Source organism: Lathamus discolor, chromosome 5, assembly GCF_037157495.1.
Source record: "Lathamus discolor isolate bLatDis1 chromosome 5, bLatDis1.hap1, whole genome shotgun sequence".
NCBI lineage: Eukaryota > Metazoa > Chordata > Aves > Psittaciformes > Psittacidae > Lathamus > Lathamus discolor.
In genome coordinates, this window is record NC_088888.1 from 118,613,429 (window position 1) to 118,639,206 (window position 25,778).

Below are 25,778 nucleotides of genomic sequence, written 5' to 3' on the forward strand. Positions count from 1 at the left end.
ATCTGCAAAAAAAAAAGAAAAAAAAAAAAGGAAAAATTACTAACCTGAAGGTAAAATTAATGTTGTGCCCTTCTAGAATGGCTGCTACAAATATGTTTGTGCAATGAGGCAAAGAACGAGCCATTAGAAAAGGTTGGTGCAGGTGTCTCAACTGTGCAACGAGAGGTCTCAAATTTGTTCTGACAAATTCATCCAGTAACTACTCTGAGAGGGTGAACAATGTACTTACATCCTACCATCTAGCAGAGAAAAATATGATGGAGTGATAGGACAAGAGGCAGTGGGCTCAAACTTAAACAGGGGAAGTGCGGGTTAGATACACGGAAGAAGTTCTTTACTACGAGGGTGGTGAGGCACTGGAATGGGTTGCCCGTGGAAGTGGCAAATGCTCCATCCCCGGCAGTGTTCAGGGCTAGGCTGGACAGAGACTTGGGTGACATGGTCTAGTGGGGGGTGTCCCTGCCCATGGCAGTGGGTTGGAACTGGATGATCTTAAGGTCCTTTCCAACCCAAACCATTCTATGATTCTATGATCATTTACTCCTGAGGAGTTCCACGTGTGCAAAGCAATATGACCTTAAAAGCATGTCCCATAATACAAATAAGCTGATAATTAATAAAACTCAGTCACAGTGGGGAAAAAACCAGACAATCTCATGCACATAAAATCCTCACAAAATCTGTCTCAGAAGTCACTCCTGTAGGTGAGTATTTATATGTTTCAGACACAACGCTTCACAGTGAATTCTGAAACAGTACTCGTATAGTCTGATCAACTCCTTATTTTACATTCTTTCCCATTCCACAGGGAAGGAAGCTCTGCATCTCCTCATTCTCATAAAGGAACTCAATCATCCTAAACTGAATTAAGAAATTTTATGTGCCTGTCCTAATAGCTCCCTTATGGACTAATGGAATAACTTTAGCCTGTGTAAAAAATTACTTGATACAAAAACAAGAAATACAAGAGGGACAGGCACAATAACCAGCATAATCCAAGACTATCCCCCTGTGGGGACCAAATCCATAACAGATGGGATGATTGCCTCTTTTCTTCATTTTCATAGGTCAAAACTAGTATTTCAGAGCATAGCAGCTCCTGGAAAATAAGAAGTAGTAAAACAGTATTTATAGCTCCTACATATTAATTTTTTTCTGCATTCTGCTTAAGAGAAAAAAGTGGAATCTCTTAGAACAAAACTCAGGTAGAGCTGCCCAACCACAGGGTCTCCTGAGGGAGAATCCAGGGTCTGTCAGTGAGGGAATATGGCCAAGGCACTGTGAGCTCCATTGAAAGCACAACTCAGTACTCAGGAAATGCAGCTATAGACACCAGCACAAGGCCCCAGAGAAACTCCTAAAAGAGATGAATCTTGCTTCCAGAACAACAGAGCTATCAGATGCAAAGACTAAACTATGTCATTAGCCTATGTTACCTGTTCAAATAATTGCTTGAATTATGGGAGGACCTGATGTTTCCAGCCATGTTTCTTACTCTTCTCTTTAACCAGCAGTGCTTTCACTTCAGGCTGGCAGAAGATCACACATGATGTCCTCTGCTGCCAGTAAGTATGTCAGTCCATGTCGCAGGGGATTTCTGCAGTGCCTGAAGGCCAGGTCTTGCCTCAGTGACATGCAGGGGATCCTGGCTCACAGCTTGTTCAGGAGCTGGCAGGCTTGTTATCTGCTTCCTGACAGTGAGTTTTATGAAAGCAAGACATCTTGGCTGTACCTTCCCTCTGGAAGCTGCAGTGACACTGGAATTGGGCTCAGCTCAATCAGAGCAGTGATCTGGCTTGAGCCTTCCCTACATCCACTCAGAAAGAGATGGCGGTACATATCCCATCCATTTCTAGAATCTAATCCCAGAAGTCAAGTTATAAGGTAAATAAATGGGACATTTCTACTTTTGGATGAAAAGAGGGTTAAGGCAGTTCAGATTAAGCTAAGTGCTCAGTATAACAATGTCCATCAGAGCTGTTGTGTGGACAAGATATAGAAATGTACAGTGAAAGGCATTGCCTTCCCTGAGGGACCCTGAAAGGTACCAAGAAAAAGTTATGCCTGTTTCTGAAGAGCTGGAGAAAAGTGTGAAGAGAAATTATGTCACTTCATGTCAAATGCAACATAAATCTGTGTTCAGGTAGTTTACTTGCAGGTTTGCCTTACCAAGTGTTACTGCTTCATTCTCACAGAATCACTATAAGCCAAAGCATGGGAGTAAAATCCAGTATTTGTTAATGAACAAAACAAATCAGAAGGTTTTTTTCAGAAAGAAAAACAATGGAAGAGTATTCAAACTGGGATGCTACCATAGACGCGTTGCCCAAAAAGATAGGCTTGGCTAGATCTCCCATTGTATGTCAAAATTCCTTGAGGACAGCCAAGCAGTAAGATTGGGTCCTGCACCATATCCAGAGAATTGAAAATGCAACTGTCAGACAGTGCAGTGGTAAACTGCAGGTTTCGAAAATAAGAATATAATTATGCTTAAGTTTCAGCTTATCACTTGACACTTCAGTTTCAGTTTAAGTTTCAGTTCATCATTTATTGTCGTGATGGGAACAGAATGTCAAATCTTTAAAGTACTCTTACTCAGATGCATCACACCATACAGATCATTTGCATTAAAACAGAATATAACCTCTGGGAGAAGAAGTACATGCCAAGATAGAATAGATTTGACATGAGAATTCCTTCACTGCCGGAAAAGAGGATCACAGACCTCAGACTTTTGAAAGATTTGTATTTTCTGTGGGAGCCGTTCCAAAGATCTGACTCAGTTTGCAAAGCAGAGCTGAACCATTTTGGAATTCCATAGGTGTCCCTGTGTTTCTGTAGGGAATGAGAGTTAAGTGTTTCCTGTGCTACAGACCTCAGTAGAACAGTGTGAAAGACTCACACTCCTACACAGAAACCTGCAATTCTATCCTTGTTTTCTAAGATCCATCTCAGTCCCCACACAGCCTTCAAATCTGCTTCTGGTATCTTAAAGAGACAGACTGCAGAGGAGACCACGCTTCCACAGAAACACTACAGCAGAATTTTGGATTTGGAAAGAAAATTGTGAAATTCTAGAACGAAAATTGTGACATTTTAGAAAGAAAATTGTGAATGAATGGATTAAAGCGCTCTTACAAGCACAAACAGAGCAAGAGTGTTGCAAACAGTTACAGAAGAGGTTATGCTAGAATTCTCTTAATGGCAGTAAGCTAAGAAGCTGGCAGTAACAGCCATGGCAAGCACTGCTGCTTTTGTTTTAACTAAATGCTCAGTCAACACTAAAGTATTCCATTGCAGAGTACTACGTGTTACTCAATACACATGCTGGCTGTGAGATAATTCATGTTTCTGCAGCTATGCGTTTGCCAGTCCTATTTCTCTGCTATGTGCAAAAAAGGAAGTTAAAAATAAAGATAAGTCAACACCCTTGAGATTGCAGCTGCTCACAGATCTACATCTTCCCCTCCTTGCACCATTCCTTGGTTCCTTGCCTTAATCCTGGCTGAGATCACCTGCCACAGACTCAACCCATCCACCTTTCACCTCCTCATGGCTTTCTCTCTTTAGCCTCTGGCTATGCCGGCACCCCCAGAGAGCTCGGCACTCCCCTGACCTAATTCTCACAGTGCATTTTGCTCCCTGGGGCAGCTCCACCTCCCTCCACTCGAGCACTACTGCACTGCTCAATGAAGCTGGCTCCTTGGGACAACCCAGCAAGCCGGACTCTCCAGTTCAACCACTGCTTTATCTCACTCCTCCATTTCTACCCTGTCACTTGTGAGAGAGCTCCTTGTCCCTTCCCTTTGCTTATACAGATTTTACTGAACTTGCCTTCAAAGTGAGGACTTACAAAAGTTCAGCTATGATTCCTTGTCCCTGACAGTGCCATTTGAATAATCAGAACTTGTGCCAGGCAGGTATGCCTGATTCACAAGTATGCTTTTCTCTTAACAGGTGTGAAAATGGGATCTAAACCAAACTGTTTATTCATAATTGTAACCTGCTTGGCTTATGACACTCATGTTTTTTGTACCCACCTGATGAGTAATCTGAATATGCGAAACTAACCACTATTAGATAAATTAGATATCATGCAGCTCAGAAATTAATTTTCCTATTCCAAAAGTGACCAGTACCTGTACATAAGGACCTATTTCTGGCAGTTTAGGGACATCCATCCTTTCCAATGTCTCACGTGTGTGTGCCGTTTTGATTTTATTCTATTTTTTCCCAGTTTAATTATCTTTTCAAAACACAGAATCCTTCGAAGTCTTCAAAGGCAATGCTCTTATCTACTCAGTTGTTAAAACAATGTTGTTTATGAGCTCTGCTGAGTTTTACATGTTGAACAATATAGGCTGAACAAACACAGCTAAGCTCAAAATCGCAAACTCCTGTTCAGTTTGGCAATGATCTGCCAGAACATGTGAATAGGTGAAGTGCAGGTGCATCTGCTTGTTTTAACCATGGCTAAATGAGGCTAATACAGAAACAAGACTCCAGCAGTTGTTTCAAGTTAGAGAAAGAAGTTATTTCTCCAATACCATTGAAATTAATACTGGTTCGTTTGCCTCTACCAATAGTTTCAGGAAATTGCACTTGAAGATTTATCATCGGAATTGGTAACTCTGTCATCATGATCTCATGGATAAAGCTCATTCCTATTTTAAGAAGGTATAGCTGACAAATACAATTGCTACACATGATTGATGCTCATCTCTCATACCTCTGCTGAAATACTGCATTGCAAACCCTGTCTGAGTCCTGTGAAAAATGGCCTGGTTTTTTTTTAGCCACACAGCTAAAAAGGAATGTAGCACAGCCAAGAATGCAGCACACTGCACAACAGTGACTAAACGTAGCCTTGAAATGTCATCCATAAGCCAGCGAGATGTACAGGGCTGGAACAAAGGAAGATAGAAACAAACAGCAAATGGTGAAGTCTGCAAACAAATCACTGTCAGTCAAATCATGGTGGTTACTTACTGAGAAGAGTCAGGGTGAGGAGGTATTTTGATTGGCTTCCCCAGCAAAACTCAGAACAACAAGTAAGCTAGAGAACCCTCAAACCATCTTCTGTCAGTCTTTTAGACTACATTTTTAAGACAAAAACCTTCTTTGGATATCTGGTTAAAAGCCAGTTAAGCGTCTTTCCACACTATTCAAGTTATTGTATGGGTAGCCTTGAAAAACAAAATATTCTAACTATGATTACCTAAATCTTACGGAAGATACAGTCAAAGCTCTTTAAAATGCCTAACCACCAATCTTAGAACCATAGAATCATAGAATAGTTAGGGTTGGAAAGGACCTCAAGGTCATCTAGTTCCAACCCCCTATGAGGTCTCCACGCAGCCTTCTCTTCTCCAGGCTGAACAGCCCCAACTTCCTCAGCCTGTCTTCATACGGGAGGTGCTCCAGTCCCCTGATCATCCTCGCGGCCTCCTCTGGACTTGTTCCAACAGTTCCATGTCCTTTTTATGTTGAGGACACCAGAACTGCACACAATGCTCCAAGTGAGGTCTCACAAGAGCAGAGTAGAGGGGCAGGATCACCTCCTTCGCCCTGCTGGTCACGCTCCTTTTGATGCAGCCCAGGATACGGTTGACTTTCTGGGCTGCGAGCGCACACTGAAGCCGGCTCATGTTCATTTTCTCATCGACCAGCACTCCCAAGTCCTTCTCTGCAGGGCCGCTCTGAATCTCTTCTTTGCCTAATCTGTAGCTGTGCCTGGGATTGCTCCGACCCAGGTGTAGGACCTTGCACTTGTCATGGTTAAACTTCAGCCCAAGCTTACAAAAACTACCTGTCAGAGTTAAAGGTATGCATACATTCCACTACTGTCTTTTGCATCCATTCCGCTTTCTGTTATGCTGATGTCCTGAAATACAGCTCCCGCTAGAATGCCATTGCTGAGTAGGTGAGATACTTGATCAGTAGGAGATTAACTGAAATTATGCAGCCTTTGTGAAATGGACAAATGCCAGCCAGATGAAAATGATGAGTCTGAATCTGCTCACTTTTGGACCAGTCTCCTTTAAAGATGAACTGTTGCATGACTGAATTAGAATTGAATTACTGTGAAACAGTAAGTATAACATTTAACTTGAACTCAAGTTTCTTCTGTAGCTAGACTGGTAGAGTAGGAATGTTCCATGAGAAATAAGATGAAGATACACTTGTCTATCCTGACTTACTTGCAGCAACTAGAACAAGAGGTAGGTCAACTGCTTTACACAATACTGGTAACAAATCACTGCTATTGGAAAAAGTGGGCAAACTTTGATGAAAATTCCTGTGAATGAAGGTACATTTAATAGGTACTGTTCCTATATGTACCAAGCATTTTCATAGAATCATAGAATAGTTAGGGTTGGAAAGGACCTTAAGATCATCCAGTTCCAACCCCCCTGCCATGGGCAGGGACACCTCACACTAAACCATCCCACCCCAAGGCTTCATCCAACCTGGTCTTGAACACTGCCAGGGATGGAGCATTCACAACCTCCCTGGGCAACCTATTCCAGTGCCTCACCACCCTAACAGGAAAGAACTTCCTGCTACAAGAGGATAGAAAAAGAAGTCTTCATCTCAGCAAGTTTACAGACTAAATCAATTCCAGAGAAATTCAATTGGAAGATACACACCATGCAGAAATGAATTAGAGCAGAATAAAGAGAGCACCTTGAACTCAGGGAATAATAAATTCTGGGTTTCTACATCTGTCTTATGTTGACTGAGTTTGGTGTCAAATAAAGTAACATATTGACAGCAACTTTCTTCTTATTTGAGGGACAGATCCAATCTCTTTTCTACTTCAGATTCTCTTGGGTACTGGAGGAATGAATTCATGCTGCAGCTTCTCTTTCAACAGGGAACATGCAGGGCTTTTCTCCTGTGCCTAGCTGCTTGCTTTAAAGAAAAAGTGGATGATAAGCCTTTGTCAAATCTGACTGAAAACGGCTGACTAGTTCACAAGTCATTAAGAAGCTGACAGATAGTATCATTAAATAAGTCTTATTTCTATAGGAAACGAAGCCAAAACCAACCAAGATTCACTGCTACCATGCTGAAAGAACAAACCACATATGTGGGGTTTTTTTTACCCTCATACAACACTCCTCTTCCTGAACCACATACATTTTTGACACCTATAAAGTGTTCAGCAGGGAATAAAGACAAGCCAGCCTCATATTCTAAACAACTGCATATCTTGTCATTGAATGAAATTTTGTTTCCTGTAAATGTTAACATCTTTATAACAAAATTACAGGATTACAAGGCTTTGTTTCTCATCAAGTACATAGCGAAATAATCAAAGCAGCCAAAGTCTCTGATATAATACTGATGAAATGAAATAAAAACCTGCTTTGCTTCACTTATATAAATCCATATAATTCTCAGCCTACATCAAGAAAACTTTCGAAAAGGTTCCCAGTTATACTGAATCACAGATATAAAAAACTACCGATGGTACCTTATCTCTGCAAATTTTACAGTATTTTCCACTTATTGATGGATAAAGCAGATTTTTCCCTTCTGATTTGCTTGATTTAACTATGCTGTGCTGAAAACAAAGTTCATACCAGTATTTTAAATCCCAGCAATTAATGTATACTTTGGGCTGGGGGTGCGATGGAAGCTGACAGAGTTCCATATTTTGATCTGCCATGCTTGGCAATGCCGCCTTGTTCCTTACTAGCAGAGAGTCTGTTGACTTTCACTCTTGCGTAACCTGCAGAGATGCATCTCTAATGTAAAAGCCACAGTGATTTCTTTACCAAATCAAAGAGGTGATGACAGAACTTCCTTTATATAGTAAGGCAATAAAGAAATTTCTCTTGTCACAACAGAAACTTAGGAAGAGCCAAGATGCTAATGAAGTGCAGAGAAAAGCTTGTTGGAAATGGATGGGTGAACGTGTGTGCTTGGGTAGACATTGTGTATTGGGAAGACATTGAGGGAGATGGAGGGATTTTGCAGACATTACTTCATGCTGGAAACTGCTGCTATAACGAGAAGTCCTCTGCTGGGTTACTACACTGAGCATCAATACCCAAAGGCCAGGACTTTGGGCAAGCTATCCATCCTTACATTGGACAAACAAAAAAACCCAACAGCTTCCTTGCAGCTCCTCTTGATCCTGTATATCTCTGCTTAAAGACAGTAATTTCTTTGCAGAATTTAATCTCTTTAGCTTTCACTGGTGAGCAGTGGATGTGAGGAGGCCAATTAATTCCTTTTGAGGGATGAAATAAATTATACCTCTCCTGGGACAAAAGGTTCAACCCAAGTGAAACTGAATTTTATTAATGCTGCTCCTCAGTTCCCAAATCACGTCTCCCCTCTCAGGACACAAACTCACTCGTAATTATCTTGCCAAGTCTTGCTAATGTACACAACATATCCAGCATGTCACACTGCTGCATGTCAATATACCAGATCCATTTATACACATCTGAAAATAAAGATAGATTACAGAATTCATAAGCTTTCCATCCCTTGAAAACATAAGTGAATTTCAAGAACAAGCAAATAGATTTAGCGTATATAGCAGCATACTTGTCACAGAATGACAAGTGAAAATGTTAACTATTTTCTTTAAAAGGTGTAGAATCTGGCAAATGATCATTTTTGCTTTGGAATCTGTAATTGTTCCTGCTTGATAATGGATAAGAATTAGATTCTAGAAGCAAAAGCTCTGAGTTCAACTTGGAGAGACACCGTTTAGGAATTCCATTGAAAACCAACACTTATCTATAGACAAGTTACACCCATGTGGGATTCTTCCTGGGTTACTTGATAACGTAACTGTGTATTTCTTAAGCAGGGATGAAACTGGACACACAGAGAAAGCAGAATCTACTTGTAACACCCTTTATATATTCACCCCCAGGTGCGCCAATACAACGTGTAAAGACTCATAAAAATCTCACAATTGGTTCTCTTATAACCTAAGGCAAGTGAAAAGAAACTGAGGATGATGGCCCATAGGTGATAGATGATTGTGATTAGAAGAGAGGAAAAGGGGTGGAGATTGCATCAAAACAGTTTAACAGGGTTTGTTTCCTTCATGATCAAAGCAGAGCAACAAAAGCCAAGGAGGTTTTCCTCTTTGGGATTAACACACCCTGACACCTGCTAGAACCTCCCAAACAATCTTACCACCCACATATGAAAACAAAATGCTGTTTATATAGCAGTGATGCAAGGATAGAACTGCACAGGAGAGCAAAGCCTTATATAAAGAAGATAGGACACCAAGAGATGTGCAGACACACATTTTTGTGCCAAAGTAAAAAGTTCCCTTTGAGCATGACTGATGTCGAGAGTTGCTGGAAGTTCAAAAGCTCAAACTCATGAACTTACATGAACATGATCATAAAAAAATGAGAAAAATACATTGATTTTTCAAATGCTTTCTTGGAGCATGAAATCCCTTCAACAAAAATTCATTCACTTTGAATTATTTCATTGCTCAAGTCTGTATCTGAGATTTTGAGGCTGATCAGCAGGGGGACTGAGTAGGAGATGTATTTGATCAGATCAAGGGGCTAGGATGCTTTCAGGGCAGAGCTGACAATAAGGTACAATGTGACAAGCATGGGTGGTCTTACATGTATTTCTCAAGTTACATTCCTGGTCCCCAGGGTTCCCATCTAAATCACTACAGTCACTGACACATGACTGTTAAGACTGGATGGAAGCAACTGTACCCTGCCCTCTCTAGGCAGTTGCTTTGAGTGATCTTTACAGATCTCCCCCACAACAGCGTGCACAAACACCTGATCACAGATACCTTTGTCATCAGGAAGCACAGCCTGGGGACCACAAAGGGAGAAATGTGTCTTTCAGACACATTTGTGTTTGTCTTTCAGAAGACAAGCACAAAGTCTTGTGGAAACACAAGGAATAGACAGAAAACTGAAATAGAGGGACAGACTGAGGCACTCTTGAAGAACAGCCCCAAGAAGCTTAAGAATGTACAAATGGCTGCTGCTGTTCCACTTGCAGGCTGACAACTTTGAGACTGCGAGAAGATTACCCAGGTTGAAGCCTCAGATAGACAAGTGTGAGTCACAGAGAGGGATGTATGGCAGCTCTTCAGACAACATGAATCATCAGCAGTGACAGGGAAGCAGAAACTCCAATGGAAGTTCCTGGAGGAAGCAGAGTGCAGCATGATGTCAGCTGAAATGGCTGAAAGTCTCAGCTCCCCACTGCAAAGTTCCATATTCCTATTGCTGAGTGAATAAATCCTCACTTCTTGGTAGGCTAAGGGGAAAAACAGATATTTCGGAAGAGGGGGAATGACAGAGCACATGTCAAAGCCTGTGCTTGGCCAAATGAACAAAGGAAAGGATACAGCTGAATAATTTCTAAGACTGAGATGCTCAGAAGAACAGACAAGGCTACACAGCTTGTTCTACCACAAATTCAAAGTGCTACAAGAGGGATAAAGTCACCTGGCCAGAACAGGTTTGTGCTAAGACATGGGTGCACAGAGATGGTACCTGCCCTGGGAATTCAGCTCTTCTCCTTGCGGTCTTGTACTGCAGACATCACACTGAATGCTCTAGCTATTTGGCTGAATTGGTACAGGGTGCCCAGGGAAGCTGTGGCTGCCCCATCCCTGGCAGGGCTCAAGACCAGGCTGGATGGGGCTTGGAGCAGGGGGTTGGGACTGGGTGAGCTTTAAGGTGCCTTCCAACCCAAACCATTCTGTGATTAATATATCCCAACCTGTGAAATGCCCCAGCTCCTCTTCAGTCTGGCACACAACACAGCTGGTTCTTTGCTGCCTGCTCTTCTCCTGAAATGACGTTTTCCTTCCCAATTCAACATACATCCCACAGTGACAACTCTCAGACAATAGTCTCACAAAACTTCTGACTTGATTGCTTTCTAAAAGTGTTTCCTGTGGAAAAACTAGCTGCCAGGAATGGCAGGAATTCTCTGGCCGAGCCACTGGTCATTGTAGGGAGATTTAATTTCCTGTTTTGCTGGTTAATGCCACAGACCTCACCACAACAGAAGTAAAGTTTCTTTAAATAGATATTTAAAAATAACAAGCCATGAGAGAGTTCATGTGTCTGGTGGCAGCAGAAACTGACCTGCATAGGCATCCCTGCCCATGGCAGGGGGGTTGGAACTGGATGATCTCAAGTTCCTTTCCAACCCAAACCATTCTATGATTCTATGGTAAATTAAGGGATCTATACGTATCATAGCCTATAAAACAGGATTTGAATCCCCACCACACGTTTGCGAACAGCAAGCTCTGAGAGATAGCATGATGTTAGCTAATATTCTGGTGAAAACTCTGGTTTTATAGAGACTGGGGGAAAATAATGGAAGACTGGTGGAAAGGATTATAAATATAGTCAAATGACCTGCAGCTGAAGGGTAGTAACACACATCTATCGTACTAATCATTGTTTAGTCTTGTGTGTTGGTTAAGTGGAAAATCTGTCTTAAATTGCATAGGCCTGTGATTGACTTAGAATCAAACATACTTGAGACATGCTGTGGGACAGATCAAAGCACAGTGGCAAACTCCACCTACACTGATACCTGAAATACAGGAGAAAACAGCAGGTTTTGTCATCCTCTAGCATGGACTGAGCTCCACTGTACCTGCATCTCCACTGGATGGCCCAATACTGAGTGCTGAACCTCAGCGGCTACTTTCCTGGCTATGTGGGCTCTGTCAGAAGCATGGCCTGAAATAGGTGACGGGGTGGTAGTTATCCCTCACATAACTGAAATGGCTGTGTATGGACTGCCATGGAAAACAGCACTGGATTCTTCTCACAAGTTAACAGGGAGATTGGAATAGTTATTAGTTACTGGCCTTGGAGGTCTGGACTGTGAAGTTGTTGCATTATGGAGTAAAATGAGAGAATGGGAAAAGGAAGTCAGAACTTTATGAGATGCAAAGGCAATTGTGCAAGAAGTAATTATTACTCAAGCAGAGCGGTGCTATGGGCTGCAAGATACTGCAGAACAGTTGATAGTGGGTATTGCCAACAAATTGAGCTGGGGAGTGAGCAATCAGCTGTGCTGTTCTTAGCTGCTGGCAGGGTTTAATACCTGGCAGTCCTTTTTGATACCCAATGTGGGGCATGAAGGGCTTAAGACAGATTTGCTTGGGATGTGCTAGTTCAAACTTACAGTTGTTTTTGCTGTTGAGCTGTTAATCGGCAGGCTTCTGTGCTTGTGATGGGCCTTGATTACCTTACTGTGTGTTAATGTCCAGTGCTCCTTGATGGCTGCTTTTTGCTTTCACTGATTGCTTTTCTGATCATCATCTCACTCTGCTGCACCTGGGAACATTCTGATAACAATGATGGCTCATGTATTGATTATGGGATTCAATCAGACAGGAAGCAGTAACAAGAGGTATCAAACTGCAGCTTCTAGAGGAACATTCACCTCAGTCAAACCTTTGGTTATACCAGAAGTCACAAATGATACAGGTCATGTAGGTGCCATAACAAATACCTTGAGGGAAACAGGGGCTGTAACTCTGGGACCATCTGTGCAGGTGGTGAATAAAGGAAAGGTGGTAAAACCAAGCAGTTATATTGCAGGTGACGAGGAAACAAATGTGGAATAATCTTGTCCAAGCCAGTGTCCCACAATCAGAAATAAATGGGATTACATCACCAGAAATGTTTTGCTGATAGCAAAAGTTAGCTCCTAAGCAAAAAAGCCAACCACCCCTGGCCACACCACTAACTCTGTGCCCATCTTCCACCCTGCCTGCCACCTCAAGGCAGGGCACTAAGTGGAAAATGCCAAAACAGCAGAAATGAAGGTCTGGAAGATCCCCCAAAATTGCTGCTGCTGTAGCCTCTTAGTGTGAGGGGTACTGACACTCCTATATTCCTTTAACCATAAAGACTGAGGGGATTTTACATGTGTCAGTTCTAATGGATTCTAGAGCTTAAGCTGCTGCATTACACAGTAATAGTAATAATAAAGAAGCCACATCACAGATCTGTGGAGTTGGAGGAAATCTGACCCCTGACCTCTGAGCTAAGGTTACCTTAGCAATAGGAAATGCCACTCCATTTACTAGGATAGCGTTAATTGCCCCAGTGAAAGAGTATATCTTGGGTATTGATCTGTTGGCAAGGCAAATAATACTTTAAATGGCTGTTTTTAATTCAGGACTCCACAAGCAGGATTTGCTATTTCATCCATAGCCATCTTGCATGGATTCCTAAAGTGGGATCCTGTTGTGCTGCCCATCCTTGCAAGGCGGTAACTGTAAAACACTATCTTATTCCAGTGGGAAAAGAGGAAATTATTCAAACCATTCAGGCACTTCAACAAGTGGGAATTGTTCAGGAAACCATGACTGCTTTTAATAATCCTATTTGACCAGTTAAAAAACCAGACAGCACTTGGAGAATGACTGTAGATTATAGAAAATTGAATAAAGTCACCCCCCACTTGCAGTTATGGTACCAAACATAGCTACTCTTATAGAAAAAGTCAGCAAAAATTTACTACCCTGGAAGGTGGTGATAGATTTTTGCTAATGCTTTCTTTTCAATAGCCATTACATACTTATAAAGCATGTACATGTAATTGTGCTATTTGTACACAGCTACATTTAAGGGCATTATATAGGCTATGGGGAAAGACAGAATGAGGTCAGTGAGCCTTGAATACCTGGCAGGTTGATTACACGGGCCCCATGCCCCTGTTACGGCAGTGGCGATATGAATTCACTGCAGTGGGTATGTTGTCAGGACTGTCTTTTGCTAAACCTACCAAATATGCTAAGCAGCACAACACAACTGAAGCTTTTCATCAATGCACACCTCCTCATCAAATAAAGTGACCAAGGAACACACTCTATTGGATTTAATATCCAAGATTGTGCTCAAGGGCTAGGGATAGACTCGATATTTCACATTGCCTACCATCCCCAAACTAATGGCTTGATTGAAAGAATGAATGGGACTTTGAAGGAACAATTAAAGAAGCTAACCAGTAGTAAAACAATAAACACTGGAGTTCACATCTGACTAAAGCGGTTTTTTTCTTAAATAGCCAGAATATTCGTAATCAAAACCCATAGGATTTTAATACAACACCTCCAGAATGAAATATGGTAAGCACTGAAATTCTTCCAGATGATATCTCCCCCAAAATACTAACTCCAGGGGAAAATGGAATCATGTAAATCCCAGTGGCTGTATTGCAGAATTATGCTATGAACTGTGTCCATTTGATGTTAACGGTCCCCATTGTTACTTTTTCTGGGAAGGTAGCGGGCATACACCAAAAAACATTACAAAGTTGATTGGTGGCAGAGTATCTCCTCCTTTGACACCATAAGACACTCCTCCAGTTTTGAAGGCATGTGTTGTTTCAACATAACTGATGAATCAGCCAACATGGAGGCTGACATTCAGCATCTTGAGGGCTTAAAGCATCAAACAAAACAATCTACTGGTGGTGCCTGGCTGGTTGAGTGGTTTAATTCCCTGACAGGATGAATGGAACACCCAATTCAAAGCATTATTGCAGCAATATGTTTACTCCTTTTTCTATATGTGTTTATTATGTGCCTCTAAATTTCCCTGCCCTACACCCCGCAAGCCCAAATGGACACCTCCAGCTTTGCCAGTCCCAGTGGAAATGGTGCCTTAAGCAAGGGGGTAGAATTTGGGAAAATGATGGAACATTGGTAAGGATTATAAACATGCTCCTGCCTATGCCAGCTCACACAGAGATGCAGGTAGTCCCCAGGAAGCCATTATCCTATCCTATTACCCATTACAATCGGGAACTTGCTTCTGCAATGGACTGCAGACAGCTATGTCCCTGGCTGACATCGTAGGTAGAAAATACACATTACCTTGTTTGTATCTGAAAGCTAGACTGCTTTTACAGCTCGCAAAGGTAGTTATTTCTCGTGCTGAAGGGACATAAGTAGATAGGCAATGGGACAAGCCGCTTCATGGTTTTCTTTTACTAACTACCTCTACTGAGCAAGAATAAGCTTCTTCACCAGTAATTACCCACAGAAGCCCCACAGGGATTCTGGATCAATTTTGTCCATTTTTATATCACTGCAGCTGACTCCAACTAAAGAAATACTGCGTCCTTACACTAAAAGGTCACAGACTCACTTAGGATGGATGTGGCCTCAGCTGGTCTCTGGGTTGTCCTTGTGTCCAAAGGCAGGCCAACACCAAATTCCCAGCAGGGTGCTCAGGGCTTTTCCAAGCTGGGTCCTGAAAGCCTCCACGATGTAGGCTCCAGAGCAACACGTCCCAGTGCTGTTATCTGTATGTTGATGATTTTTTTCCCCCATATATGAAACCTCTCCAGCCTCCAGGCAAAGTATGAACCATTAACCACTACTCTTTGAGCCCAATGATCCAGCCAGTTATTAACCCATATAGTAGTCTACCCATCGAGACCGTAATGTCCCAAGGAGCATAAGAGGACAGTATTACTAGAGTTAGGGTAGATCACATGCATCATTCTGCCCTCATTCACAAATCTGGTCACTTCATCATAGAAGACAATCCGTCAGACAAACATAGTTTATATTTGTTACAACCATGCTTGTTATTCCTTAACTTTTCCTATAGGAAACTACATTTCCTAAACATTATCCTATCTTTTGAAAACACATGAAACATTTGCCCTTCTGAAGTTATCAGGGATGATATTTGATATCTGTGATCTGTCAAAGATGGTGGCGTGTGATATTACTATGACATCAGCCAGCACATTTGGATGCTTCCTTCTGATCCCATTCACTTGTATAGGTTGAGAGTTCTCAATAGATCCAGGACTCAATTGTCTTCCACTACTGGTAGCTTGACACCAAAGAGGCATGGAAGACTTTGGTGGTGAAAGAAACCATGGAATACCTTAGCCCTTAGCTGAGCCAGCCTCCTGATACATTGACTTGTTTCATGTTTCTTGTGCTAAGAGGAGGTTGTCCTTAAGGACCTGACATGCTCAGTCTTTCAAGCCAAAGCAAAGCACTGTATGCTGGTTTTGCCAGGCAGGGCTCAAACCAAAATTTAATTAGCTGAATTAAGACATTTCAGGTGTTAAGAGGGTACTGACTCCATCCCTACTGGAAATTTATTGTACCATGTGATCCCTAGCCCTGCATGTAAAGTCTCATGCAACACACATGTAACAGTGACTCTTGTAGCAATGCTTAACATGCCTACACACTTGTGACATCTCAGTTTGCAGAAAGACTTCTTCAACATTTCCTGCTTCCAATGCATTGAGCTCATCACATAGCAGAGTAAATGACAGAAACAAGGGTGTGGATCTGAGACCTGTGATTATTAGCTGAGAGTGCCGGTACAAAGCAGCAAATTTCTGGGGCTCGAAACCCAGAGAAGGCAGGAACTGAGGATGAGGAGGTCATGTCTGCGGTGCAGCTGAAGCAACAGGTGTAATAATCGGTAGAGAACTCTGACTGGAAACCAATTCTCTCTATTTACTTGTCATCACTACAGCTATGAAACCCAGAGGGCTTATGAAGATTGAGCTTTCCACTAATACATGAGCAGTGGAACAGGTTCAAAAGGTTTAGGTGCTGCAGGTGAAACAAGCTGGGGCCAGCAAAGTCCCCTTTCAGTTTGTTTTTACCCAAAGCAACAGCAAGAAATGAAGATACTTCAGAAGATGATTCTGTCGGTAGATCACTTTATGGTTGCGCAACTGAAGCCGCAAACATTCGGAAAGGCTGTGTCTGATCAGCCTTAACCCTCCCTTCTTTCTCTTCTCTCATTAATAAACCTTATCACGTGACTCTAATTGTGGGAATCAGCTTATATTTTCTCCACAGGACTCATTAACATTGTATTGAGTTTGCATCCAAAATGCCCCAGTTGCATTAACCACTGCAAGCACACATGAAGTAAGTGCTATCTGTATATGTGAGAGGACAGAGCACAGAGAAATTACAGGGGGCATTTGCAACATACAAGTAAATGTTTCTTGTGAGAAAAGTTGCATGGCATATTCCTTTCATGACTTTCTTTTTAAACAACCAATGTTTTCTTTAAGATCTTCACTAGGGAGTAAGTGACATTGAAGTGCACGAAGGGGAGGAAGAAAAGCAGGGGAGCCAAAAGGATGACAGGTACTAAGACAGCAGCAGGAGTATCAAATCAATAGCAGAGTAGAACAGTTAGGAGAGGGTCCAGATGTCACAGGACAGAGGGTAAACATAATCAACTTCTGAATTATAGAGTCCCCAAATGCCAGAAGCTATCACATTTTTTGGCTATCAAATAAGTGGGGCAGATGTTACCAGGTTTGACCTAATCCAAAGCTCTTTCTTTTCCTTCCAGAAGGGAGACTGAAAGCCCTGGGACAGGCTGTAGTGCTGTTCACTGCAAGTGAAGTGCCATTCTCAATGCAAGCTAATGCCATTCTCAGTGCAGAACAGAAGAAAAGTGAATTTGCAAATAGCTTTATACTGTCTTGAAGGCATCTAAGGAAATTATCTATCAAAAAAATTGCTGCATGTGTACTTTAGGAAAAAAATGTTTGTGTTAGACAAACATATTTATTGTTTTAAAAAATCCAATGTTCCCTACAATTGACACCCAATCAACAGCAACATAAGAGCAAAAGAAACCATTCCTAGGAAAGTACCTTCTCCTGTATACTACAGTTGCATAAATAAATAGGTTATCCATTGAACTGTGCTTTGGATAAAGGCAAGTCCAGGCTGCAACTTCTGGAAGAACATAAAGCCTCTGCCTGTCTTACAAGCTCTAATGAAGTGAAAGACATGGTGCACAACCCACCTGTGAAAGGTTATGTCTCACTGTGGCCCACCTTCCAATGAATCAGCATCACAGAATGGCTTAGGTTAGAAGGGACCTTAAAGTTCATCCAGTTCCACCCCTCTGCTGCAGGCAGGGACACCTTCCCCTAGACCAGGTTGCCCCAAGCCCTGTCCAACCTGGCCTTGAACACTGCCAGGGATGGGGCAGCCACAGCTTCTCTGGGCACCATTGAGAAGAACTTCTTCATAATACTTAATCTAAATCTCCACTCTTTCAGTTTAAAGCCATCCCCCCTTGTCCTATTCCTACATGTCCTTGTAAAAAGTCCCTCTCCAAATTTCTTGTAGCCCTTCTTTAGGTATTGGAAGGCTTCTGTAAGGATGTATGCTATAAGGAATGCAAGGATGCACGGCTGTGGGGATGTGATTAGGCCTGGGTTCATTACTATGTGGGAGTCTGTGCTATCAGCTAGAATTGGGTGAGTCAGACTTAAAATAATCACAGAAGCTATTCAAACCAGCAGTCCCACCCCAAAGGGGTAGATCTCTTTCCCCACAAAAGCAGTACCTCTTCTGGTAGGATGCTTCCCTGCTTCTTTATCACTTGGATGCCTCCTTTCCTGTCCTTGGTATGCCACAGCTTGCTAGAAGCAAAGAGAACCTCCCTACTCGCCCACATTTGATCATCCCTAATTGCCTTCCCAAACCATTAAACAAAATCCTTTCTTTGGTAACCTGGGGGTTTTGCTGTATCAGAATTACTTCTCTCTTTCTGTCATGCACTCACAGACACAAAAAACGTCCTTACATCATTAAGATGCGAAACACATTGTTCCTGAGCCAGTGTTTTCAAAAGCAGTGTTTCCAAAGCCAGCATTTCCTGAAGCCAGCGCTTCCTGTGGGCTCCCTAGGAAAAAAGGGTTTATGGAACAGATTTCTGCAAAGCCTGATGTTCCAGTCAGTCAATTGTGTGCAGCTATTGCTACATATTACTGGCTTAGAAGCCTTCACTGTGCCATGCCCTTGCTGCAGCCTCTGTACCACCAGTTGCTTCTGTCAAACCAGAATGCTCTCCTCTCCTCCTTGCTAAGTAACACAGCTGTAACCAACTCCAAGAGTTTCAGAACTGCAGAACTGCCATGTCTTCAGTGCTAGAACCAGCATCAGTCATGTCCCCTGAATATCCTAGCACTGTATTTCACCTCCAATGTAAGGTGTTTAGTAGTGAATTAATTTATTCAATAAGCAGTAAAGTACATACATGTGTGTGTGCATGTGTGTGAAAATGTTACAGGAAATTGGGTCAAAGTGGAGAAAGAGCAAAAGAGAAGGGAGGAAGGAGGATGACTGGAATCATGACAAACCTGGGTCTGGTCCCTGCACAGAATTCCTTGTGCACCCAGCTGCCATACTGCCTACTCCTCAGGTCCCAGCTGTGAAGTGGGAAGCACACCTCAGCGAAGTGTTGCAAATGCAAACGCCCTGGAAGACTGTGTGAAGTTGTGCACCTAGAGCAGTATGCCATGTAAACAGCTCAGGTAGGAAGGAACAGTATCTGTTCGTATAGAATAGGATAAAGCATAAGTACCCAACAGGGTGAGGCAGCTGGGGTGGAGAAACAGACCAGACAGGAATGGGGAGATTCCTACCAGGAATGAGATTCCTGGTTCATACAGGACTCCTGTCTGTTATTGTTTCCTTCTTTCCTAATCTGTGTTTGAAGCAAGGAGAGAGGTGAAATGGCATGTAATTCAGAACACAGTGCTAGACCCGGACATACCAAATCTGCCTGCGATAAGCCTCCTGAACTTTCTAAGGCTTCACTTCCTCACCACTTCCTCAGCCATGGATGGTATTTATCAGTGGTTCAGTGCTTCTTTCACACATCACATGGCAGGGTAAAACCTCTTTTCCTTCAACCACATGGTGCTTGTAAGACCTTACTAATCTAGCAGATACATCTACTAACATTTTCTTCCATTTCTTTGCCACCCCTTTCAGGCCAATCTTTATTTCCTTTTTGCTCACCCTCAGCAATATTCTTCTTTACTTCTCTAACCACGGCTTTCTTATTAAGGAGGATATTCTAACTAATCCCCTCATGGGGGTCTACTGCTTTCAAAACTGAAGGTTAGCAATAACTGAATGACAAGGCTTATTGAAATTTGCCACTCAAAGTGAAAGCAGAGATTTCAGACATCATTGTGGCAAACAGCTAATACGTAAAATGATGACATATAAAAGGATGCCAGATTAGGTTTCTGGAAGTGAATCCCAAGAAAGGCCTTTCAGTCATTGCACAAGCATTTTTGCTTTCCTCATCCTACTACACAAGCCAAAGATTGGGAAACACCGGTACCAAGGGAGACACCTAAAGCAGACAATCATTAAGCATGACACTGGGTGTGCCTTCATTAGAGTGCTAGGTGTGTGAGAGCCCCATTTCGAGAAAGATATAAGATAGCAGTTTAGTTCTAAAACAGTGGAGTCCTCGCCACAGCCACTGTCTCAAGCTTTCAGCAGGGGTGGTCAGGTCAGTGCTCAGGCTCCAGAAGCAACCTTCTTCACTCCCCTCTTACCATCTGTAAAGCCAGGCTTTTGCTCGTCACTACAAGACTTTCTACTAATGACCACATCATGATCCAGAATTAGGACACTTCAAGGCAGGCAGTAGGTTCTCAGAACAGGCATCGCAGACAGACAACCTGTAGATTTGGGTTCTTTTGGCAGAAGCAGACCTTTGGTTTTGTGGTTCATTCTTTAGGTTGCTACCTGCCAACTGTTCTACAAAACGTTCACATAGATGAGGAGCACTGGTTTCAAAGAGAACAGCTTGAGAAACTAGGAAGCAAACTGGCTTGGATTTTAAGCAGTACAAGACTGGAGAGAGCCAGCGTCAGTAAAGTGCAGGCATCAGTTAAACCAACCTTGCAGTAATGTAAACATCAAGAAAAGACAGCTTCCCCTGCACGTGTTTTTTTTTTTGGTTATACTTATACAGCAATAAATCACACTTTATAAACTACTCCACACACACTTTAAATTGATAAAACAGCGCTCCATTAGTGGTTAATGCAACATAAAGTCAACTCCACCACTGGTTAAGCTTTAAGAAGGAAACTACTGCATTTCAGCATGCAAGTGTTTGTCGTGTTTGATATGAACTAGAGACTAGTTCATCCACAGGACCAGCAGTAAGTTGCTGGAGCATTCACAACTCTCATTGCAGTTTAGGATGACAGAAAAAAAACCAGTGTCAGGTCCCAACATTGCAAAACTTAACATATAAACCCAATCCATACAACCTCTTCAATGGAGACCAAGACTGCCATGAAACTAGCTTGATAAGTAATGTTGTAACTAATTAGTTTTCAATATTGAGGCAATTAGGGTAAACAATTAAGCCTTACCTTCATTCCTTTCGTAATTCCATTTTTCTTATAGATTCCACATTTTAAGAGGTTATTCTGTTTCTGATGATGATGGTGATGTAGATGTCCATTGCAGACAGCATTGGGATTAGCCATCTGTTTAAATTAGTCAGATTCCCAGTTCTTAAGGGTATCTCAGGTCTTTCTACTACAAAAAAGACAGTGGGACGAGCAGATAAAGTTCTTGGTTAAGGCCTGAAAGGTATCCAACTGGTCTGTCAGGATTTTCCGGGATGAGAGGAAGATCTATCTTTTGCAATATCTTAGAAACTTAAAACTGTTTCCTTCATATACCTTCAGCCCCAGCAAGCTAGATCGCGAAATACATAGCAGGAGGTGTGCTCTTAAAATCTCTGAGAAATACGTCTCATTGCTGGCTATTGTATGAACACAGCTTCTATGAGTCAACAAGGCTGCTGCAGCTATCAAGAAGTGGGTGGATTCAGAGGCGGAGACACTTAAAGATACATTACCTCTTAAACGTCTCCCAGTGAGGAACATTAGAGTTTCTCCTCCTGGTTACACTGAACGTAGAGCTACGTTACTCCATTTAGAGTAATAAAATGCTTGGAAAATTTAAATAGGGTAATCTTTAAAATTACAAGGTTCATCTTGTTCAGAGTGTATTGGCTGAAAAAGTAGCATTTCACTGAGTGGAACAGAACAACTTTTTTCTTTTCTGTTTTTTTAATCTCTTCTTATTAGGTAGCATGATAGAAACAACATTAATCCTGCAAGGAAATGGAAAACATTTCAGTATTTAAATGATATTTTACCTAGAGCTAGGAACGATATATTTAGCTCTATCCTACAAATGTGTGCACAGGTGTTTGATGAAGTGAACTGTCCCTTTAAAATCAGTTTGGCCAGTAACAGGATAAATGGCATGCCATTATAATTAAGAGGAAATGGACTTTTATAAAGTTTATTAATCTAGTTTTAAAACAAGTTAGGTTTTAATCACATATGAAATTACTAAGCAGGACTAGCATACATCCTTGCTTTTAAGACACGAGGAAATACTCACATATAGTGTCTTTGCTGAAGCAAATTCTCATGTTTCGGATTTTAGTGGCAAAACATGAAAGTGTAAGAGTATCTGGCAGCATTTGATAGAATCTCTTCCTCCCCAAATGATTAAAGTTATTGTGGAGAGAGATTAAAGGAAAGCTGTATTATAATATCCATTTTGGAAAAGAGCAAGGATGAAAGGCTGGGAGAATAAAAACACTTGGAGTGTTTTAAGTAGAAAAAATTACCATGTCAGCAATGAAATGTAAGTGATATACAGAAAAAGCAGCCTACAACTTGAGAATGTAGAACTCAGGAGATTAAATATTTAGTGAGCCACTGTAAAAATATACAGGGAAACACACTGCACTGGTTTTGAAAACTTGTCTTCGTCATGTATTGATTTGCTAACATGTATTTTCTCCTTTGAAGTGGTTTGCAAAGTGGTATATCTTCAATGGAAAAGTAGGAAATATTTTGGTCCCTACCTAACATAGACCTGAACTGTGTTTAAAAGAAGTATCTCAGCATCTTTCCCTCTGCATTTCACCTCATTTCAGAGGTGGTCTGCTGAAGCTTCCATTAAGACCTGCAGAAAACCTCCATGATACACTACGGAGTACACCAACTGAAAAAGCAGTCTATTTATAACCAGGTTTGACTTTTATATCCTTTGAAAGGAGCTTTCTACTACATATTTCAATTAATAAAACAGAAGTAGTTTTGGTCAAAAAAATAACCCCTTAAATGACTAGAATGACACAGAAACAGTAAAACATCAAAATGTTTTGCTTCACAGTAATACCAGATTCACCATCGGAACTCAGATTTCCTAAGTTTGTCTTTTTGGCGTTTTTCCTAGGCAAGACTGCCTCATTTCTATTTGAAACACTCTTTTTTTTAGGCTTCATTAAGGCATCTGCAAGGATAACTCAATTACAGATTAATTATGAATATGTAGTGATAAGATAAATTGGTCATGATAAGGAGCTAGGAGTTCATATTTACAAGGAGAAGACTGAGATGAGGACAAGCCAGAAGGCTGAAAGAATGGCCAGTAATACTTTCCTACACCTCTCTCACCTATAGTACCACAACAAATGCAGCACAATGATATAGAGCATACTCTCTGCTCCTGGCAGCCACCTCCCACTAAAATCTTTCTTCATTTGGGAATTGCTTCCTAGACTGTCACAGCAAAACTAAAACCTGCAAAACACATCATCTGTTCAGACAGTGACTGATCATCTTGATCCCGTTGTGATAAACACAAGACAAGAAAACTTACCAGAGTAGACTTCTTTCCCTTAGCAGTCTCAGTTAGCACCTCTGCCAGATATACCTCCCAACAGACTCAGCACCTTTCAGGACACAAAGTGATATAATTAACATCTCAGGTGTGTCTTATTCTTTTATTTTTTCCAATTAGGTTTATGGGGAAGTAGAATCTGGTTAAATAACAGTTCAGGTGATGCAAATTCTGTCTGTAATCCCAGGCTGTAAGTCTACACCTTTTACCTATTTCAAGGCCTATGAAATATCAGTGCCCTTATATGAATAAAAAAAAGAATTAAATATGCTATATTAATTTTAGCTTTCAATGTCTGTAATATTTAAGATCACAAACAAACACCACTTAAAAAAATAGACTACTTTTAAATAAGAATTTAAATGAGCAATTTTAAAAACCTCAGAAAACAGCTATCCTTCAGGGTCTCTTTTAACCACACTGTAAAAGCCAGAGCTCACCAAACAAATACCACTGAGGGCTGAGTAAAATTCCTGCCCTGATTCCATTCACAGCAAAAGATTTACAGAAGGGATGAGTCTGGACAAATACACACAGATGATCTGTAAACAGGATGTGGTATTTCTCCTGCAGAAAAAGAAATATGTTGAATTGTGCCCTTTAGAACTCCATCTTATTCAAAGCCATCTGTTACTCAGGCTTCTATATGCCTATCTATCATGCTACTGAATAGCTGCACCTAAATCTATTGCTCACAAATATGAAAGTCTATGCATTCTGGACACTGAAGGAAGGACTCAGTAATGTACTTTGCAACACCAAAATGACCAACAGTGATACCCTGTCTCTTTTTACCATTCTGTGAGGAAAGAGTTAAAAAAACTTACTATACGAGAACTGTGTGCATTTAACTGCAGGGGACCCCAATCCTACTAAGGTTGTATATGCTCCTCTCTTTAGTGGCCTGGGTTCTGGTCAGAAGTAACAGCTACCCTTCATACATTGGCAAGAAGATGATGAATTTCTAAGGTTACTAGCAGACCACACACCATGCTCTATGCAGATGCTAGTAAAGCTTGTAAGCCATGGCTACAAGTACTATAAATCTGTAGGAAAACCATCAGTGAATTCCCCAGATCTAGGTTTTATCCTTTGCTTTGTCATTATCATGTCAATGCCATTGGGTCTTTGCTGACTCACCTCTTGAAATCAGGATAAAAGTGTTTAAATCCTTCGTAAATGCACTGGGATTAATTGCCAAGGAGTGTGGTGGAAAAGTAAAATGTATACAGTTAATTAGCAGAGGTTTAACAACAGAGCAGGGAGAAAAGGGAGGGGTAGGGCTCTGTCTGAGCAGTCTCTCAGTACTTGAAGAAAACCACTTTTCTGCTATGCATTACCACTGTTACACAGGATAGGTTAAAAGGTCGACCTCGGCTGATGAATTCAAGAAATAGGGACAAAACCATCTAACCTTCCATTAGACTTCTAGCCCAGTCAGACCATGTAGAGTCATTAGGGTGGCCACAGGGTCCCCATGCATGACACCACTACTAGATTACCTACTGATAAAAAGAGTACATGTTGCAAGAAAGCGTGAGAGCTGATCCCCAGAAACTGTAATGTCATAAGCCAGAATGATTTCCACATGGCCCGTGCTCATCCCAGGGAACAGTCCCAGCATAGTTGTGAAATGGTCTTACAATGTGGTTGCAAGACCTTGATGATTTCCCTTCACAACAGGTGTAAGTTTATGTGCCACATGAAACAATAAGGAGCTACACAAAGGCAACTACCGTTTTTATGCTTATTTTCATTGGACAGACACCAATGTCAAACCGGAGCCCAAAAAAATGGGTGCCTAACTCAGTTCCTTTGTTAAAAGTCATGGTTCTAATAACATTTAATTCAGCTGCAGAGCATGCCCCCAGTTAAAAAGTGTTCTTGCTCTCCCAATTGTTTCTCTTACAACAGTAGTATGCCTTATAAATTCTGTGTACCACTGTTGGCTTATTCTTTGTTTAGGACCCCAGTACATTGGGCACCTGTGGACCCATGGATATTGGAGACAATTCCTGCAGCGGATATGTAAATGACTTACAATATAGCAACACCAGTGAAGCTGAAATAAATGAACAAATAGGGAGACACAACAACAAACTGACATAAGCAACAGCAAGAACCAGGTATCAACTGGTCAGTCATCTCGCTGGGTGTCTTTCCAGAGTCACCCAGCCTTCATCAACACTGGCTGTAGGCTCAACTTCACAAATGTTCAAATGAAAGA

The 25,778-nt window shown here is 41.6% G+C and overlaps 1 protein-coding gene across 2 annotated transcripts in view; it reads right to left on the minus strand.

Moving 5' to 3' along the window:
• SPTLC3 (serine palmitoyltransferase long chain base subunit 3) overlaps window positions 1-21,663 on the minus strand; it is a 93,766-nt gene extending 72,103 nt beyond the window's left edge. For both annotated transcript variants that reach the window (XM_065679267.1, XM_065679264.1), the window contains exon 1: window positions 21,211-21,663. In XM_065679267.1, coding sequence (XP_065535339.1) covers window positions 21,211-21,327 — 117 coding nt within the window. In that variant the 5' untranslated portion in view covers window positions 21,328-21,663. The remainder of the gene's footprint in view (window positions 1-21,210) is intronic.
• Window positions 21,664-25,778: the final 4,115 nt, after the last annotated feature.